Source organism: Plectropomus leopardus, chromosome 2 (genome assembly GCF_026936395.1).
Source record: "Plectropomus leopardus strain MGB_pleo_1.0 chromosome 2, ASM2693639v1, whole genome shotgun sequence".
Classification (NCBI taxonomy): Eukaryota; Metazoa; Chordata; class Actinopteri; order Perciformes; family Serranidae; genus Plectropomus; species Plectropomus leopardus.
In genome coordinates this window covers 19,897,065-19,917,399 of record NC_142177.1, presented here as the reverse complement: position 1 = coordinate 19,917,399, position 20,335 = coordinate 19,897,065, and the positions used below count along the sequence as shown (strand labels likewise).

The 20,335-nt window shown below is 39.6% G+C and overlaps 1 protein-coding gene across 1 annotated transcript; it reads left to right on the top strand.

Moving 5' to 3' along the window:
* Positions 1-2,349: 2,349 nt before the first annotated feature.
* On the top strand, positions 2,350-9,557 carry LOC148190196 (uncharacterized). Its single transcript, XM_088087591.1, is given in 6 exon segments — positions 2,350-2,651; positions 2,654-2,755; positions 3,117-3,242; positions 4,681-4,857; positions 6,004-6,186; positions 6,294-9,557. Coding segments are annotated over 6 exon segments (768 nt in total). The 5' UTR covers positions 2,350-2,500; the 3' UTR covers positions 6,323-9,557.
* Positions 9,558-20,335: the final 10,778 nt, after the last annotated feature.

Here is a 20,335-nt window from a genome sequence, read left to right as displayed (position 1 = left end):
AAAATAACTTTTTGTCATAATAGCTGAAACTTTCACTACATCCAGGAATTATTGAATGAGACAGATAGTAAAAAAAATTCCTGGCCCTCCTCCTCCTATTGCCCCAGCAACCTGGCTTAACTGCTGCATCTTCCACGATTGAATGGATTCTGTCAACAGAAACGTTGTCAAAGTTTTTTTTATTTTAAAACAAAACATGAAAGGTTGGGTTGAGTTCAAACAGATTTTTTTATTTTTTCATCTCTGTGACATATAAAATCACTGAAAATGTAGCAAAAGGTGCTATAATGTCAATATGATTATCAGATAACCATTTCTGTTGTCCTGCTGAGCAGCAGCCGAGCTGTTTTGCTGAAAAATGAGAGTGTGTTACCCGGCTGCCATGTTGGCAATAGTAGAGCGAAATGCTAAGCAGCATCCACCAGCTGGACCAATTTTTTTCATAACAGCTTAACAGAACACATAACATGTTTCTGAAAACATTTGAGGAGAGAAAGAGGCAATGCAGTGGTAGAATCTTGATTCATATTTGATCAACGCTGCCTAGTTCACAAGCAGTGATTGACATGATTGAGAGCTGCGGTAGAGTCTGTGATTGGTTGTTTTTGTTCACATGTTGTAAGGCCGTCAGTAACAATCTGAGGAGGCAGAGGTGTATGATTTATTTTTTTTCACAAATCATCTGACTCATGTGGATATAGTGACAGATTCAGGAAATATAACAAAATCATTTTCATAAATGTTTGCAACTACAACTTTAAGCATTTGTGTGCTGTTTAAAGGTCATTTAAACTCAAGCACACAAAAGTAATATAGTTACATCACCTGTTTGAAGGTAATTGGTTTGAACAGGTTTAACAAGATAGTGTAAGATGTGCTTCGATTTTTTAAGATAAATCTTAAAAAATCTTAAAATTGGCCTGAAATATCTTCAGCTGTGCATGGTTATTTTTGGACGTTCATCTACTTTTACTTTTTAGTCTCAAGTTTCTTCATAAATATTATATATTATGCTACTCTTTATGATAATACCTTTGGATAAACACAGCGCTATGACCAAGGCAATGCCCTTTCATTACAGAGTGGAAACCGCTTATAGCGATCATGATTACATTAATCAACGCTCTAAATGGATCAAAAAGCTTTTGACATAATCATTTCTATGTAAATGCTATTGAAGGAATAATGCTGAAGGTGTTTATTTTGGGTGTATTCATACATGACAGGACATTGAAAACACTTTAAAATTCTGGTAGGTCTAAATTTGTTCACTTTACTCCCATGATACTTTGCCTCATGGTGACCCGTCTGCTTACAGCTGCCTAGCTGAGGCTGATGCTGCATGCACATTGACGGGAAAACAAAAGTTATTTAATCTCATTGAAAAACACAATCTCCCCAAAGTTTACGGTGAAGAACGAGCGAAAAACGAGCCAACGATATGCAGCAGTGAAACCGTTTCCTCAGGCTACCTTGTGGCTGTTAGTGATGGAGATGGAAAACAAACTCAGACGACGGAAAGCACCTGTGTTTGAAGCAGCCCTCATCCACATAATTCTCCTCTCTACTTCATATTCATGTGATAAAAATAAAAAAGGAATCCGCTAAGAGTAATCGATTTGATCCAGACAGACATGATTGTTGTAAGAGGGTTCCACTTTATTGCATAATCTGAAAACATGCTGCATAAACAAAATCACTGAGTAGGGTTATCACTGAACATTTAAAAGTAAATGAATTAAAGGTCCAGTGTGTAGGATTTATGGTGTTATTTACAAAAATGTTTTATGATATTCTAATATTACTGATATAACTATGTTTTCATTAGTTTATAATCACCTGAAAATAAGAGCAGTTGTGTTTTTATTACCTGAGAATGAGCTGTTCATAACTACATATGGAGCAGGTCCCCTACGGAGTCCACCATGTTGTTTCTACAATAGCTCTAGATGGGGCCTTTTGCATTTTAATGTCGACCAACTTATTTCTCCAACATGCCTGGCACACAGGAGACGTTTCAGCTGTGTAACCTCACCTCTAGGTGCCACTGGTCCTACACACTGGACGTCTCAAAATGATCAACTTTCCTAAAGTTTTAACTCTTTAGTCATTGCATGACTTCATCAGTGTTGTGAAGCAGCAGTTAATAAAAATGCAGCGTTACTGCGAACGAGGCCAAAACAAACATTTCACTCATGTTTAATTTATTTATTATTACCTAAGAAATAGTTGCCCGTTTCATAACCAGTAGTGGGTTGAGTCTGCAGGCTGAAGTTGAATCAGCACTGATTTGACTTGGACTCGAGTCAAAAAAATGTTTGACTCGAGTGCGACACAAGTCCAAACAGCAGCGACTTGAGTCCTTAAAGGATTACAGCCGGTCTTTGGAAGATTGCCCCGTGTTGAGGAGTCTTACAAAAACTCTGTAAATCCTTTTAGCTGGTGTGTATGTTGGATCGGTGGAAGGACTTTTGTGGTGCTTTGGGGTTGTTATTGGCTCATGTCTCAAGGTTTTACTACCAGAATGATCTGTCCTTCCTTTTTTTCCACCATGTTACCTTTCTGGCCCCCCTTTTCATCCTCTTGTGTAACACTTACCTGGTCCCTCTCGCTCCCTGAATCCTGTCTCTGCTCCCTCGGTGTCCCTGTTTGTTCTATCTGGCTCTCTCAGGTTCAGACCCAATAATTCGGTCCCAGCCCCCGGTCAGGGCTCGGCCTACGCCAGAGCGACAAGTGGTCCTGAAGGGTGAGGAGGGTGAGTGTGTCCGTCCATCGCTCTGCCTGTCAGCCTCGATCTGCGTGTCTGTCTGCGTGTCTGTCTTCCTAACAAACAGGATTAACTTGGTGGCGCTGCGTCTGGAGACTTCTGAAAAAACTGGGTGGTTTTCTCATCAAGAAAACAGAGGACTCCATTTTTCTTTATGTCCCACATGATCTATGAGCATATTAAGGCAAATATAAATATAAGCGCTCCATTTAATTGACCATTCTGTCTGTATTTTGAGGCTTCTTGAGTTGAGTTAATACGGCTGAGAGCCTTCCCTCTATCTGACGTTTGGAGGTTGTCAGACAGAAGTGAAGGATCTCTGACCTGTGTGACCTCGCATTTCTCTCAGGCCGTGAGCTGCATGTGGTGGTGAACACCAATGACCCGGACTACGAGCACATCTACTCCATCGAGGCCTACGACGACCCGATGGACGAGCTGCTCTACTTCACTCCCTCTGCCAACCAGAGCGACGGTACTGTGTTTTACACTTTGTTCACTGCTGTCGTGTAGTGAAGTAGGACTCTGCTTCACACCGAGCACCACACAAACCAACCTGGTCTGGTGTGAAATTTCTGAAATGAGCACATTTTCTTTAAAACCAGTATGTGCGTCCTGCTTGAAAGTGAAAAAAAAAGTTTTCCCAAAAGAAAAGATGCAAGATGCCTTGTGGTATTTTATATCATCAAACAAGGTATGTTTATGTTCACTGTCCCTCACCAAAATGCACTGTGCATATCCTTAGGGGACAGGCTACGCTTTAGCAGAACTACTTTGTACAATGTGCTGTCTGACCTCATTAGAAATGGAAAGTGTTTATACCTGAAACAAATAGCCAAAGATTAAAGGTGAGATTTTAAAAAAGTGCCTTTTTAACCCCTTTAGACCACATCTGTAGTCATATTTTACACATATTTAACATAATGTGCCAAAGACACTGCAAAATATCAATTTCTTAGTAGTCATAAATTTAAATTTAATCACCTTTTTTGCCCGTTAAACGAAATATGCCGTCTGCTTACCCAAGCTAGTACCAACCTATTTCAACCAGTAATATCATGACATTCACCCATCACGCAAACTAAAACTTTTTGCAGCACAAAGCTAAGATTTATTAGCAAAATAGTTAGCAATATGCTATATATATATCTATATCTATATATATAGATATAGATATAGATACTGTATATAGTAGGAAGTTTTGTAGTTGATTGTTTTATAAACTTCTAACATCCATCACCCTTTGTTCAAATCCCAATTTATACTATCAAGTGTGGGTGCTGTTTTTCAGGCAAAATATCAATGATCAAATCATTGTCCTAACCTCAAAGAAATGTGTCAACCTGATTGTTACTCCCATATTTGTGTTTGTTATGACTTAATATTCCTGCCTATTCTAATCTCTACAATGGAGGTGGTGATTAAAATTTTCACAAATGACAAATACACAAGAGAATAAGAACCAGGAAATTCACCTTTAACTAAATAATTTCATTCACCTAACAATGAACATAACAGAATGTGTTAGAAGTTATCTGCTTCATGTGATAAACAGGTGATGGCGTGTCGAATTTGTGCTTATGTCCCATAATTCGATTTAATCGGCACATAATCCAATTTGTGCTGGGAGAGCGTGTCTCATATTTAGTGTATGTGTTTCACTTTGTGCTCATTGAATGACTTTACCAGATCATGTTGGCCTTGCATGTCTTCTCATAAACACACGCCTGCTGCAAGCACACACCATCCTGAGTCTGTGAACTTCAGCATAAACCATGATCTTTACAAACGTTTTCACATTCATGTATTTTTTTAATCCTTTTTCTCTGTTTATACTAAATGTTTCTATGCTGTGTGTGTGTGTGACCGTGTGTTTTTGTGTGTATGTTTTGTTTGCGTGTGTGTGTTGACAGGTGAGGTTGTCAAGGATGAAATTGTCAAAACAGTCAAAGTCGAACCAAACAAATCAGCCACAGCTGACGTTAAGAAAACAGCAACAGCTGATGGTCAGAAAGCAGCCAAAGTTAAAGCACCTCTGAAGGCAGTCAAGCCCAAATCAGTCAGGTCCAAGAGGAGAGTCACAGGGGAAGGTAAACCAGCTCATGTGCTGTTGTTTTGGAATTTATTAAGGGTTAATGGTACCATGCTGCCTTCCTGGTGTCCGGCCCTCTCTGCATGTCTCAGGCTGCGCTGGCTGTTTTGCTGTTGACTTAAAGGCATAAATGCATCCAGTAAAATAAAATACAAAAACTAAAACTATATCAGTGCTAATGAGTTACTTTGCATCTAAAAAAATGTAAAATTATTGAAATAAACAGGTTGGTTTTGATGGAATATTGATCTTAGTTGTCATGAATGCTTGTTTTGAGATCCCTGCTGCTATTTATTGCTGCTATCTGCCTCTGTTACTTTTTGCCTGCCCTCTTCTTATTGACTTTGTTTACATGCACAGTAATATTCCACTATTATTCTGAATGTAACGATATTCTAAATTTGATATGGTTCATGTAAACAGCATATTTTTTTGGAACTTACCAAATTACAATTTTCTAAATGTTGCTGGATTTTTCAGTTAAGAGGGATTTGCAGATATTACCCAAGATTAGGAGCATTCTTTGGACATAGCACATAAAGCACATTCAGAATTAGCATCATAATTTGGGTTTTTACCGCAGTTTGTGACACATGGTCTCTTGTGTGTTTACGGTCATTTCTGTGCATCGTCATGGATACCCTGTACTCAATCCTAGAGGAGAAACATACTTTAAAACATTATTAAAGGCTTCGATATCAACAGGTTTTTGGATATGCACAAGTATCACATTGTCGACCTTTTCAAGAAGATGGTTGAAGAAACAAAAGAGGGAAGCTCTGTCGGTCAAGCAAGTTTGCCACCAGTAGAAAAAACTTTGACAAAATCCTGTTTTGATGCAAAGAAGTAAACTGGAATAAGTGGCACCATTCATTTCAATTTCTGTATTTTGCCATGATAAACAACATTTTAGAGCATGTTAATGGGAGAATGCCCGGCTGGGAATAGCAGTGGAATATTAATTTTCTTGAGTCATGTCAACAGTGTCAGCAGCTTGGTAGGGATATTGTATTTTTCAGAATAAGGGCAAAAAACTGGCAAAATATTTTGTGCATTTAAACGTAGTCATTGTGTGTGCCTATTCATCACGTGCTTGTTTGTGTGTGTGTGTGTGTGTGTGTGTGTGTGTGTGTCTGCTCCGCAGCTCCAGCAGACGTGTGCCTGCTGCCCATGGAGGAGGGGAGCTGTGGACGATACACTCTGCGTTGGTACTTCAACAGTCAGGTTCAGGCCTGCAGGCCCTTCATCTACAGCGGCTGTGAAGGAAACGACAACCGCTTCCTCCACCTGGAGGAGTGTGAGGCGCTCTGCCTTGGGGAGGCTGAAGGTACACACACTCTCTCTCTCACACACACACACACACACACACACACACTCATGCTAGTTTATGTCAAATTTGAATGTACGCAGACTAACGAGGGATCTGTTGTACAGGTCCTCGTTCCTTGAAGACAGCACGATGATTGAGGACAAATTCTCCTCTGCCACTGGAATGTTAGCCTTTATAGCTTTTATAGGTCATTGTTTTATCAAATGTCAATGGTCAAGATTTGTTTTTGTTTATTTATTGTTTCTGTAAACCCAACAAAACTTTACCCTGGGCTTAAAGAGGATACCAAAATTGCTTCTTTACTTTTCATTTTCCAAATCATACAAAAAAAAGTTGTCTTTAGGTTAAAAGACAGTTTTCTTTTAAAACAGTAGTACATTTGCACACTGAAGAGGAGTGCCTCTGCTTTCACTCTGATTTTTGCAGCTTCACTTCACTGCAGTATTGTGGTAAAATGCCCTCAGAAACCTTTATGTTAGGTAAGACTTTTGCTGCATACAGACAGGAAGTGAAAAAAATGAGTCACCTCACAGTTTGAGTCAATATTCCTTTGATAAATATCAATATGGTGAAGTTGATGATGTTTCCTTCACTCAGTGGTCTGTTACTCGTCTTATTATCAGAGCTGTTTGGAAGTGATGGTTAAATCACAATAGGTGATCATTTTGAAAATGGAAATACTTTCCACTCTTCCATCGTTTGATATTGGAAATGACTTTTTCTAAAGCTGCATATTTATCTTTGTAAATCAGAAGTATTGTCTGATTAAGGAATGCAGCTTTATTACAAATCCACAGCAGTAAATCAAGCACTTGACAGTTTCATTTTATTTTGCAGCCATTTAATTGTGATGCTGATCAGATTGATTACATTAATAAGGAAAAAGGTCTACATGTGACCAGTGTTCCCTTTGCTAATGAAGGATTTCATGTTTGGCTTACGTCCTGATGATCTGAGTGTGATGGACCATTGATGCAAGCCGTAACAATCTCGGCTGCTCTGAAATGTTGCCTTTGAAGAAAAAGCTCTAAAATCTCTAATAAAAAAGCAGATTTTTTTTCTGTCCATCTACACTGCGCTCAGGCTCAGAGATAATAAAACTGTTGTGTCCAGACAAAAAATTGATCAGAAATCAGTACGGTAATGAATAAAGAAACAGCCAATAAATCACAAATATGAAAGCTGCAGCAGCAAAAAGGAACGCCAGTCGACCCTCAGCAACACTGAATGAATGAACTGAATAAATACACATATCAGGGACTGCACAAACTACAGCCTTTATGAACTTCACCATATTGTTAGTTATTGCGAGGATGTTGAGTCATAAGGTGTTTTTAATAATTTTACACACTCCTTGGATGTAGACACTGTTTAAATTTCCACTTAGTTGAGTTGCAAAGTGGGTGGAGTTGTGAGTTCTCCAAGTGTTTTTCTCTTAGTACATGTAAATAACAACTTGAAAGTTTAATTTCAATGAAAATCTCACTGTAATATTTCTCGATATAAAAACACAGGAGCAGGGTTGGGTGATAATGGATCACATGAAATCAGGATAGCATAATAAGATTACATAAAACAAGTAACTATAATCAGCCCAAATTAGACATGAAAACTATGTGATTGGATCATAGTGACATTGTCAAAGATTAAATGGTTATGTGTTTTTATTAAATCTTTAAAATATGACTGTTTTAAATTATAAAGCTGTTTGAATGATGAACAATTCTCTATGAACTCATGAAAAGTGTGTCTCACATAAGGGGTTTAGTACAACTGTGGTTTGTGCCAGCACTGTTATGGGTAGGGTCATTTAATTTTTGATCAAATGTAAATGCTAAATATGCAAAATGCATTTTATCTCCATTGAAAATGTTTTGATATGTTTAAAAAGAAAAAAATCATTTTTGTAGCTGTCCAGATTTTTAGCACAAGTTGCAGTATTTTCAGTGTTTGATTTTGAAGTAATCCAAACATTTTCAGATTAGGTTACATACTTTTTTGTGATTCAATGGATAATGTCACTAATTACAAAAAAATGCCCTGTAATTTGTATCAGTATCTGACGACATTTTCAAGTAATCTGACTCCTGCAAAGGAGTCACCTGCATAAAAGAGCTTTTAGTTTAATATTTCAGCTTTGTTTCTGAGATATCATGTTTTATCAGGCAGTTTGGTGCACAAGTGGCTCCCAAATTCTGTAGTATTAGCAGCAGACAAAAGCCAGAGACACAGATTAGAGCTTCAGTGAAGAACAAAGCACTGCGACATGAATACTAAATTCATGCAAAATTGACCCAGAATCCAAACGTGAATCAATTTGAATAGTGAAATGCAATAACAGGTTTTATCAGAGGATATTTTTTTAGATATATTTAATCCTTTTTAACAGAAAAGAACAATAACATTTCATCACAGTCAGTACGCAGAGCATATAAATCTAGACCAATCTGACCAGATCTGAAAAAGTCATGTAAAATAATTTATGTGAACAGCTTCGGCCCTTAACAACATTCTTTGATTTATCATTTTTGCTGTGGTGCTCCTTGGGACTTGAAATTGACTTCTCTCCTAAAGTTTAAATGTACTTGTTCTTTTACGCAAGATGCAGAATTTTTTTCTTTCAGCATAGTTGATATGAATTTATTTAACTTGGAGATTTCTATTCCCATCCAAGCCTTGTAAGCACTCTAACTGCAAGACATCTAACGTCAAAACACACCAGTCAGCGGTGAAGTGTCGCCTGCGGCAAGCTGCCACACAATGCCAAAAGGAAGCTGCTGCCGCCATTTGGTTCTCGGGAAAGTGCGGCCAGTCAGAATGTCGGGTATAGTTAAACATTTGGTGGAAGAACACCCTATCAGTTAACAAAGTACCGGGTCTCCTATGACATGTTGACTTATGCTACAAATAATGTCTTCATGCCTGAAACACATTAACGCGCCCTCCGACACACCAAGCAAGCAGCATTTTGCCGCTGCTTGGTGTGTTTTTGCCGTTTTACTGTCTCTGCAGAAAATAGAGGACTTTTACTTCCAGAACTCCCCACACTTCTCTACAAGATAGCTATGCAAGCACATCTATATTGGGTTATTATAATGGATATATTTTTATCATTTGTATTAAATATGAAGAATCAAGCACAATATTCTGACAATATTTTGTACATATTGTTTTTTTTTTATGGGGGAAGTTGTGTTTCTGATCACGACTGCATGTTTACCTGATAGAGAAAAAGTGCTATTTTTAAAGGTATTTTTATACTGTTTTTGAAGATGGAAACATTTGTGGTGCTAACAGTTCTATTTCTGTAGTATTATGGAACATTTTAAAAGGTATTTCTAATAAACCAGATGTTTCAGTAAAAACAAGTCTGATGTATTCTGTGAGTTTAGCCGTTATAGCTTTTGGTTTTAAACGTAGACCGTAAGTTAGTGAATTAGCATGACGAAACGCGTGGCTTTTAAACCTGTGACCTTTTATTCGCAGACAGTGTGTTCGCCAACTAAAATTAAAATTATACAGCATCAATTATCTGTATCTGTCTGCACACAAAATAGTATATTTCCAATCATGGGAATTCAGCTCATAATCTGTCAATGAGGGAGAGGATTAGGGGAAAAGAGTGTGTATGTGTGTGTCTTTATGTGTCTGTGTGTGTGTGTGTGTGTGTGTGTGTGTGTGTGTCTTTATGTGTCTGTGTGTGTGTGTGTGTGTGTGTGTGTGACTGATCAAGATGTTCTAATTTCATCAGCAGATTTTATTAATGAGAGGATTTTCTGCTTGTTGGCCACGACTCCTCCCCGCCCTCGGTTTTTCCATGCTCTCTGCCCTTGGTTGATTTCCCCTGGCGGTAGACACACCAACTCCATATCCACCTCATCACACTCCAGCGAGCCTCACGCAGCTTCGTTGTCACCTCGTCCTCTTCCTTCACCTGACTTAATTTCAAAAGTTATCTCTGTCAGCGCCTTATCATGCTTTGCACTTGCATGTGTTGGCAGAGGCTGTTGTGACAGCTTTAACAAATGATGCACACCGTGGCAAGGACAAGATCACGACACGCTGACAGTGATTGTGGATGTAAAGATAAATAGGTGGAAAAGGCTTCAAATTGTCCAAGTGATGGACAAAGACAGGCCATTGATATCCCCCAGCATTAATATGCTGCTTTAGCATCCTCCACTGTACTGAAAATGCCCTGAACAACATATTTGGAGACTGACTGCAGGGATTTGATCCCATTCAGTCACAGCAGCATTAGTGAGGTATAACACTGACACCGTCCCCACACAGTTCACACAACGCTGAAAACACACTCAGCTATCACTGTATGTTGTGGCCAGAGGTAAAGGAAATATCACTATTATACAAGCTACATGCCAAGGATGTTTAAAGAGAAGTGGATGCAGTGCTTTCACACAAGAGCACGAGAGACTGATCAAGTGCGGCTGAGCAACTAACTTCTGGTTTAGCAGTCTGCTAACTTGAATGGAGCTAAAATGATTTAATCGTGCTGCTCCTTTAGACTTTTGAAATGTTATCAGACCAAATGGATCAAATCTTGAGTCATTTTGAAGTGGTTATGATGCCCAAACAAATGCATCCACTTTTTTACAGACATCTCTTTGTCTGAGTAAGTCAGTGGGGAACAGTCTTTTTGGGCCTTAGGACATCATGTTACGGTGTAATTCCACTACGAAAGTTGTTGTCAATGCCGGTCACACTTCCAGGGGGCCTGATAGATATGGAGCGTGTCTTTTTCTACAGAGGTTGCCATGTTGTTTCTACAGTAGCCCAAAATGCACAAACCAAAGACTGGCTCTAGACAGGGCCATTTGTTTTTTTGCGTTCTCATATGCATGACCCAAGACAGATGTTTCCATCGGTTGCAATTTGCAGTCTCACACCTGGATGCCTCTCAGTCCTGCACACTGTCTTTAAATGTCAGCGTTAAGTCTTTTATATGTTTTCATTTATTTATTTTTTTCTAGAAGAATGCATCAGATTTTAGAAATTGGTACTTTATATAGATTATATTTTGGATGAAATCATTTGTTTAAAGCACCTAAATACAGTTCTAGAGTAAATTTACCAATTTTTAAGCAGTTGCAGTTGCATTATGATTTCTCTTTGTTGGGATTAAATGTATTAGAGGCTAGAAATCAACAGTACTATGAAATGATGTATACTATTCTTTTAAAGGGAAAGAAAAAGCAGAGGGCTGTGTGCAAAGTGGACCAGAAAGGCGTTGTGTCACACTGAATGTGTTCAATGCTTTGATTTTAAATGTACTCGAACACTGTTACATTTCAAAGCGGCACACTATGAAACCACAGCGTGCAGGCTGACTTCTCTCAGTGATGCTTACCTGTGCCGAGCCTGAAGCACTGAGGCTTCATCAGCAGGCTGACTTATGTAATGAGCTCTCTTTATGACTCTATCAGCTCAAAAACCTAAAATGACCTGCAGTAGACAGCACACATTTTGGGCTCAAACACTGATCTCTAACATAATATGAAAATACAACCCTTCTTGTTCCTAACATACATGTATGAATTTCTGTATGTTCCTCACACTTCTCTGCTCCCTGCCTTTCCCCCAGTCTGCTCCATTCCTCTAGTCTGTTACAAATGTGTATATTTCTCTGTGTGGGTGTGTGTATGAACGCTCACTGGCATTCACACACACGCACACACACACAGGCGTATTTCATCATGATTCGTGTGTTGGAGATACATTTCGCATCTCCTAAAAATAGCAGCCGTCACTGATTTCTGCAGCCGAAACTAGTCAGCTTTAAGCAAGACACCAAAAGCCTTTAGAGTGTTCCTGCAAGTCTTTCAAAGGACATATGAGGATAGTAGCTGTGTGTGTGTGTGTGTGTGTATGTGTGTGTGTGTGTGTGTGTGTGTGTGTGTGTGTGTGTGTGTGTGTGTATGTGTGTTGTATGTACAAGACTGACTGAGAACTCTGGTCTGTTTGAAACATGGGGAGCCTTAATAACCTTAACTAATTTGATATTCATTCTGCTACTTCTGAGGCTCCTAAGGGCTCTCTCTCTCTCACTCTCTCTCTCTCTTTAAACACACACGCACTCTGATTTCGTGACTCAAGGTTGTCCTTCACAGATTTGTGCTAATGTGTGTGTGTGAATATTGGCTACAACTGAATTGTAATTTAATATGGACTAAGTGTTTGCGTCACTGCGTTTCTGTGCTGAGTTGTAATGTTGGTATTGTGATTCCTGTCGTAACAGCGGCACTTAAACTTGAACTCAGAATGGAGCATCATTGAGATGATGAGCATACAAAACAGAAGCAAGTTCAGGGCTGTTTGTATATATGAATTTTAAGAACACAGTAAATTTCAGATTAAGTGTTGTATTTCTGTATATAATTGAAAAATGTTGCCATGTAGAGCCGTTCAAGTGAGGTGCCATATGGATTATCACCCGTGACCCTTCAAGGGTACTTCACAGCCTCCATGATCCTTCTGTTGGCATGTACTGGGTCTCGTGGAGGACAATCATGCACATGCCTTGAGCACAATGGTGGCTCCCCCTGTCTGTGTGAGCCTGAACTGCTCCCCGCAGCCTCCCTCGGATGTGGAGTATGCAGAAACACGTTTAGGAGTTGTTCATTTTTCCTCTTCAGTGACCTTGACTGTGTAAAGCCCCAGGGTCTCGGCTTGGCAGAGAGCTGGATCGGTAGAGCCTCGCCAAGAGAGAGCAGCAAGCCAAAGTCTCTCTCTCTCTCCCTCCGTCACTCCTCTCACTCTCACTCTTTTTTTCTGCCACCCACTTCCCTCCGCAAGTACAAAGGCTGTTGCTATAGCAATGAAACATGCTAGAAATGTGCTCAATCTCACTTTTTACCCTCTCAGCTGTATTAGCATATGATCCGTATCACTTCCATCTTTATTTCAGTCCTGCTTGCTTGCACGTATCCCTCATTAAGCTAAACACAGGAATCATTTGTGTGTGGGTCCTTTCAAGGTGCACTCAGTCATCTATACGCACATGTGTGAGTGTCAGGAGAAAATGAAGAATGGGGATTACGGTAAAGCTTGTGCGTGCTGTGAACAGCAGATTCCCCTGATGTTTTGACCCCCGTGTTTTCTCCATTTTATCTCCTGGAGTTTGTGAGTTGTGAATGGGGCATCAGAAGTTCCCTTCTGTCCTGTAAGTCTTTCACTTGAGCACTCAGAGTTGTGCCGGTCTAAGCGTTTATTCAGTCTATTGATCTCTGTTAACCTCTCTGGGCTCCTGGCTGCACTGAGCACTTTCACACAAAGTGTTTTCAATTAGAGATGGGTGTTACACACCAGCTTACCTCTGCTCTCCTCATATTTCACCAACTGCGAGTCCAGATTTTTATGCGGGGCAGATTTGTGCCTAATGATGTGTTTCAAAGAAAAGTTCAAGACTTAAAGAGACCTTTAAAACTGCAGAATGAAGGTCAGGGAGACATTAGCTGTACATTATCTAATATTTTTTATATTTTGCATGCTTTGCTACTGTCAGGCAGCACCTCCTCCCTCCATCCCATCCATCTGTCTCCCTCCATGCATCTTCCTCACACTGTAAAATCTGACAAGTTGATCTCACTTAAAATAATCTTGGAAACTGATTGCCTTGAAAATATTAAGTAAATATAACTATAAATCTTAAATTTATGTTTACTTTATATCAAAAGGCTAAATTTACTTGCAATTTAGCTGTATTTACATAATTTTGAGAAGCTGTCGCAACTCAAAAAGAACAGGTGAGATGACCTTGTTCATTTTAAGAGTTATCAACTTGAGTAAAACAAGTAAGTCTGACTTATCTTGATCATGACAAAGAGGATTTTTCCAGTGGTAAAGTTAGGAGATATGTTTCCTTATTTATGCAAATACAGATATGATTGACAAATGTGAAACCAGCAGAATACAGATACAACTTTGTTGAATAAAGTCGATACATCTTTGACGGATTGATTTGATTAAACTTGTTACTTTTAAGTTGCAACAACTTCACAAAATCAAGTAAATACAACCACATTTTATGTTAACTTGACAAATGATAGAAGTAAACATTAATTATGATTTATATTTCCATTTACTGTCTTTTTTCAATGAGGCAATGAGTTTCGTAGATTTTTTCAAGTAAAATGAAGTTGTGAGATTTTACAGTGCGCTTGGTGTCCTCTCCTGTCCATCTCCTTAAACCAATAGTGTAGGTGTTGTTTACTTTGTTTAATACTTCCTCCAGAAGATGACTCAGCTATTAGCATATTCTCTTCATTATGGCGGCGATGAGCACGGGCCACCTGAGTGTCACAATGCCTCAGCATTATTAAAAGCCTCTCATGGGATATTTCAGGCGCATAAGCCTAAATTAGCATATGCCATTTCTCATCTCTGCCTGCTGTCATTCAGCAGTCGCATGCTCTGTTTCAATTTATGCTCCAGCTCCTGATGGCCTGAGATTTTTTTTAGTTTTCTCAGCTCCTCCTATCCACAACCCCCACCCCCCACTCCACACACACCCAACACACACACACACACACAGTGAACCACTTCCCTCTCTTGACTGTAAGCAAATCTGTAATCTGTAATTTTGCAGCTGACTAGGAAGCAGAGAGTGGTGGAAATTGTTGGTTATTGGAATAGAGGGGAAGATGGCAATAAGATAGGATCCTGTAAGGCATTTCCTGCTGGCTGGAACTGGTGCGACACCTACACCTATTGCCGAGACTGGAGGAGTGGGATGGGAGTTCATGGGTTGTCCCTGCCGCTTGATTCCTCTGATGATATATATACTCTGTTCGTCTGTGTGTGTGTGTGTGTGTGTGTGTGTGTGTGTGTGTGTCATCATGGCGAAATGTGGTCAAGGTGAAGGTACCACAAAGGCTATTTTAAATATTTTGACAGTTGTTTATAGGTCTGTCCATGAACATATGTCAAATGGTAGTGTCACAAATGTGCAAGATGCTTACATTCGTTTCAGGTGGGGAATCTCTGTATCGTGGCTTTAATGATCCCAATAGAGTACCCCAGGGATGATGTTTTTCTGTAGGCTGACACAGAAGTTAGCATCGTCTCAATTCGCTCATCAAAAAGTCAATGGGATTTTTCCTCTGTGGATTACTGTGGAAAACAAACACTTATGTTATTTGCCCGTTTTGTTCATCTTCGGAAATGAACACAATGTTCAGGATTTTTTAGGCCTAAATGCGATTGTCAGCAGTAAAATGCTAATGTTAGGCTATAAATGAACTACACCACAGTCAAATGATTAAACATCTCCACCATAACAAGGCTCTGAAGCCATGTTCGCCGTGGCGTGATGAAGGTCTGTGGTCTCATTTAGCCACTTGTTAGCAACTGCCTTTTTAAGAACATATAAAAGCTCCAAAGTTCTTAAGTGATTTTTATACTGACATTTTTTGTTTTTTAAAAAAGACACATAGCTTGTGTTAACCACATACCTTATTTCAGGTATCAAACTAATGAGGGAACCGGAGGTGCTAAATGGTAACTATGCTATTGCCAAGTTTGGGGGCTAATTATTAGTGCACTCTATGCAAGATGGTCTCTAGTTTCAAGCTATGTCATATCATTACAGGCAGACATACTCATGTCAACAAATTCACCATTTGTAGTCAATTGTTAAACAGTATGGTTTGGTAGAAAATGCTATCCCCCCTTTGAGTAAGCTGTCAAAGATTTGCAGAATTTAATGGAAAAACTAGTCTTCCTTGAGCAGACACTCCATTAACATTACATTTTAGTGGTGTCAAATGTCAAACGTAAGGTGGAGGCTGAGGTGGTGTAAGGAGCCGGAGTTGCAAACGGCACACGGGCCTGTAAGGAGAGAGGCTATGAGAAGTGTTAAGTTATAATGGCCACGCTGTTTCACCTGTGTGATTGGATAGAACTAGTCAGCTGGCAGCCAATCAGATGATGAATAAGCCTGTGATTGTGAAGCAAAGCCACAGATCACCTTTTCTTTTCTTTTTTTTAGTTTGCAGGACAAGTTGCTCATTATGATTTTCCCCATGTTTTTGAAAGAAATCAAACCACATGTTTCAGAGGCATAAATGCGAGTGAAGAAAACTGATATCATCTATCTAGTACATGATAAACATCACCATGTTAACACTGTTCTTATCAGAATTTAGCTCAAAGCACCACTGTGCCATAGTAAAGACTCAAAGCTTCTAGCTTATGTGAAGACTCGGTGTCACATCTATAGAACATAGTGCCGTATACCTTCACCTCCTCAGTTTGTTTGTCTTACCAGCAATGTCACTCTACTCTCTCAGTCATGGTTCACAGCACAGTCTGTTGACCTCTGACCCCACTTAGCCAGTGGCCCGAGCTGCCAGACGTCCCTGTCAGCGAGGTCCTTCTGCAGCTCATATGTCAGCTCTGATTTTGTATCTAAGTAAAGTTTGTCCTCAGATTTTAACCATGCGTCACATCTATATCCATTCAGTGTGATGGCTTTGAAATACTGTAACCGTCATTTCCCTGTTTATTCCCTTAATGACTTGAACTGTGCCATTGCTGTGGACCCAAGGGATCATTACCTGAATGATTTTTCTTGTCTCTGCTCTCTAACCGACCTTGTGCCACATCCGGTGCTTCCTTAAGTAATTGTCTATTGATTCATTAACATTTGTGTAAAGGCCCCCGCTAAGTGAATATGTTGCAACAAATCTAAGGGCACACTCTTTCACTATTTGTGGGAATCTAATGTGGTCAAAAGTTTTTGGAGGAAGGTTCTCGACGGTTAGCCAGATAAAAAAAACTTTTTATCCAGGTGATTTTCGAAGAAGAGAGACCGAGCGCTAATAGACTTTGTCTTTTACAAGCTAAGAGAGCAACATGGAGAGATGGAAAGATGTTAACAATCAAAGTATAAAGCAAGTTATTAAGTATTTATCAGCATGTGTTGCTAAGGAAAAACAGACAAAAAGGAAAGCTGGCTGTTGTTAAAAGGAGCTTCATGGACTTTTTGAAACAAAATATTGATAATGATCAATAAAACCAAAGACGGGAGTGGGGTTGGGGCAACTGGAAGAAGAAGAATGTAAATTGTTGCAACCCATGTAATCTTCAAGATCCCTGTACATTGTAATCACTGTAACATCTGCTTTTCCACCTTTGTTTGCATTCTTTTCTTTTCCTTTTGGCTTGCCTTCTCATTTTATGGCATACTATATTTGCTGCCAAGACTATTTCATTTATATGTAATATCTGTTATAATTGGAAAACTGCTCTAAAATCATTGAATATGTTGAAACAGCTCAACTTTAAAACCAGAATTAAAGGATCACACTGATGCAGAGAAATTGCTGTTTAGTGAAGCCAAAAGAAAGACTGGCGAGGTTAGGCAGGAGATTATTTCCCCTCCTCTCTGTAGATGAATGTATGAAAGCTGTCTGTGAGGATGTATCACTTTGGATTACTGGGCTCCAGGGCTCCGTTTCTCTTATTCATAATATTATCTCTGGCAGCCTTCAAGTAATATCTTCACTCTGAATCAAATGGCACCCTGAAGAAAACACAGATACCAGTTTGTAGGAGTACTGGCTCGTGTAAAATGTTTGAGGCTGATGACCACGGGCCATTATCAAGTTTATGCATGCAGGTGGGGTACGAGAACCCGGCTGTTGCTGTGCCGGAGAAGTGAAGTGTGGCTGAGTGGAGATGGGAAGGAAGTGACAGGTTGTACGTGTGGACAAGGAACAGGAGGGCTGAGCTGAAGACAGGGCCGTGGATGTCAGATGCCGCCCAGGGAGAGCAGACTGCACAGGCAGGGGTCAGGAAGGGTGGTGCCGAGAGTGGGAGCAGAGGGGGGGGGTTTGAAGTGACAGGTCAGTGCGCGTCTCATCTTCCATCCATCACACAGTCCCTTTGTGGCTCAATCAAACCAAAAATGTCTTGACTGAATTTGACTGTGGGAGCACAGGTGAATGAGTAGTCATGCAGACACCTGTGTCCACTTGTCCGAACCAGACAAAAATATCATCCAGTCAAATGAAAAGACTTTCTTTTTCTTTATACATTCTTATAAATAAAAAGTAAGAAATGCATATAATAACAATATAATAGTAACATTTTTTTTTTTTAATGAAAGACTTCATCAAGCAAATATGTCTGGTCAATTTTAGCAACTGACACACACCATGTTTAGACCTGGCATCAACGTGTATCTCAACTTGAAAGTACTATCTATAACCAGTTTATTGTTTGTCCTTTCTGGGCCTCTGTAGAAACATGGTGGAGCAACATGGCAATCTCCACAGACAAGGACCCACTCTCAATGTAGATATAAAAGGCCCATTTTAAAGTAATCAGAATTTTCTCATTTTCACATGGTTATATTATAAAGATGGGATTGAGTCAAGAAATTTAGCTTTACGAAATATGAAATTTCCCTAGAGGATTTTTAAAAACAATAGTGCAACATTTGTCATCATCACATGATTTGGCACAATATAAAGAAAAGTAAAACAATATGGGAAATCATAAATGACAGGTTTCTCTTTTATTAAAACCTATACACCCATGTCCAACATTTTTTTATTTTATTCACTGACTGAAGGATGTATATGCAAATTCAGGATCTGAGTGTTTTTGTAATGGCTATACTGTATGTCATTTAGAGTGAAAATGCTTTTTCCAAACCCAGCCTTTAGGGAGACCAGATAGTCCAGAATTGTTCTGTAGCCATATTGCGCGCAGAGATAAAACAAATTTCACAGCCCATTACACTTATTTGAAAAGCAGCAGCCGGTAGACTCACAGTGGGGTTTTGAAAAAATTATAGTTTACATTCGCCACAAAATACCAGCTAAAGGTGACTGGCCAGCCGTGGCGGGTCACACAGTCATGGTGACACAGTCAATATCAGACCCACTGTGGCGGTCCAGGACTATTTCCTGGGTACACTAATGAGAGGGTAAATAAAGCTGTCAGTCTACCCCCTCCGTAGGCAGGACACCATGAGCTTATACAAATACACTTCAGAGATGGCAATTAGTGACGTGCCGTCTCACTTCCCTGCTTCCCCTTCTTAATGCTGGAAAAAATAAATTTGTCTCTCCTTACTCATAACGCCGTGTTCTAACTGGTTGTATTCTGACCGAACAGTTACTTCTTGTCTTCCTCTCTTTCTTCTCCTCACTCGCTCGCTCTATTTTCTCTTGCTCTTTTTATTGGCTGTCTTTCTCAATCCACCTCACCCATAATCCTCTCTGTCTGCCCCGTGCCCCTGGCTCAGCGTTTGCCTCCCTCAAACCTCGACTCAAGGTCATTTTGTAGAGCCGCAGTAGCTTCACAAAGATACTTCTCTCCCTCCATCTCATGCATACCGTTATCAGGACACACAGTTTGATGGTTTATTTTCTCTTCTCTTATGTCAACTCCTCTCCTTATTTTTCTTTGTTCGTCTGCATCAAAGTCACTGGCTTCTCTGTATCAGATGAAATTCAGTGAATGCGAAAAGTCCTTGTTCATGTTGGCTCTATTGCTTCCTCTCCTCTTGGTCTATCTGATCAATCTCGCCTTTCATGTTCAAGTGCCTTTCATTTGAGCAGGAAATGTAGCTGAGTCAGTGGGTGACACATCATGACATTTTAATTTGCTCTGTCTCACTTTTACGGGAAGAATCCAGCTGGCAATCTTGCTGTCTATATGACTGTAATAAGGTCAGCTATAAGTATGTGTCCACAACATGTTTATGTCACACTCAAGGGCACGCCTAACTGTGTCTGAATATAGACATATCCCAATTAAAATTCTGTTTTCAGACCTTTGGGAAGGTGGCTTTTATTGTTACTAGCAGCTCCCCAGTCTTTGGCATAAGTTTTGAATGGTAATAATACAGACTAAGGTTAATTCTGGGGGAGCAAGTCACAAAAGCCACACCATCCTAAACAGCTTGTCTCTTTTCATAAATGTTTCCCAGTTTCTGGTGATCCATAAAAAATGCAAGAATATAAAATATAAATACATATAAATAGACTAGGTTGGATTTGACTGACACATACACATCATCAGTCCATATTGTTGCACAAGGAAAAAAGTAAACAAAATGTGTTTTTCAGCCGTTGTACGTTTATTTTAAAAAAGACTGTATGCATCTAATGCGCAA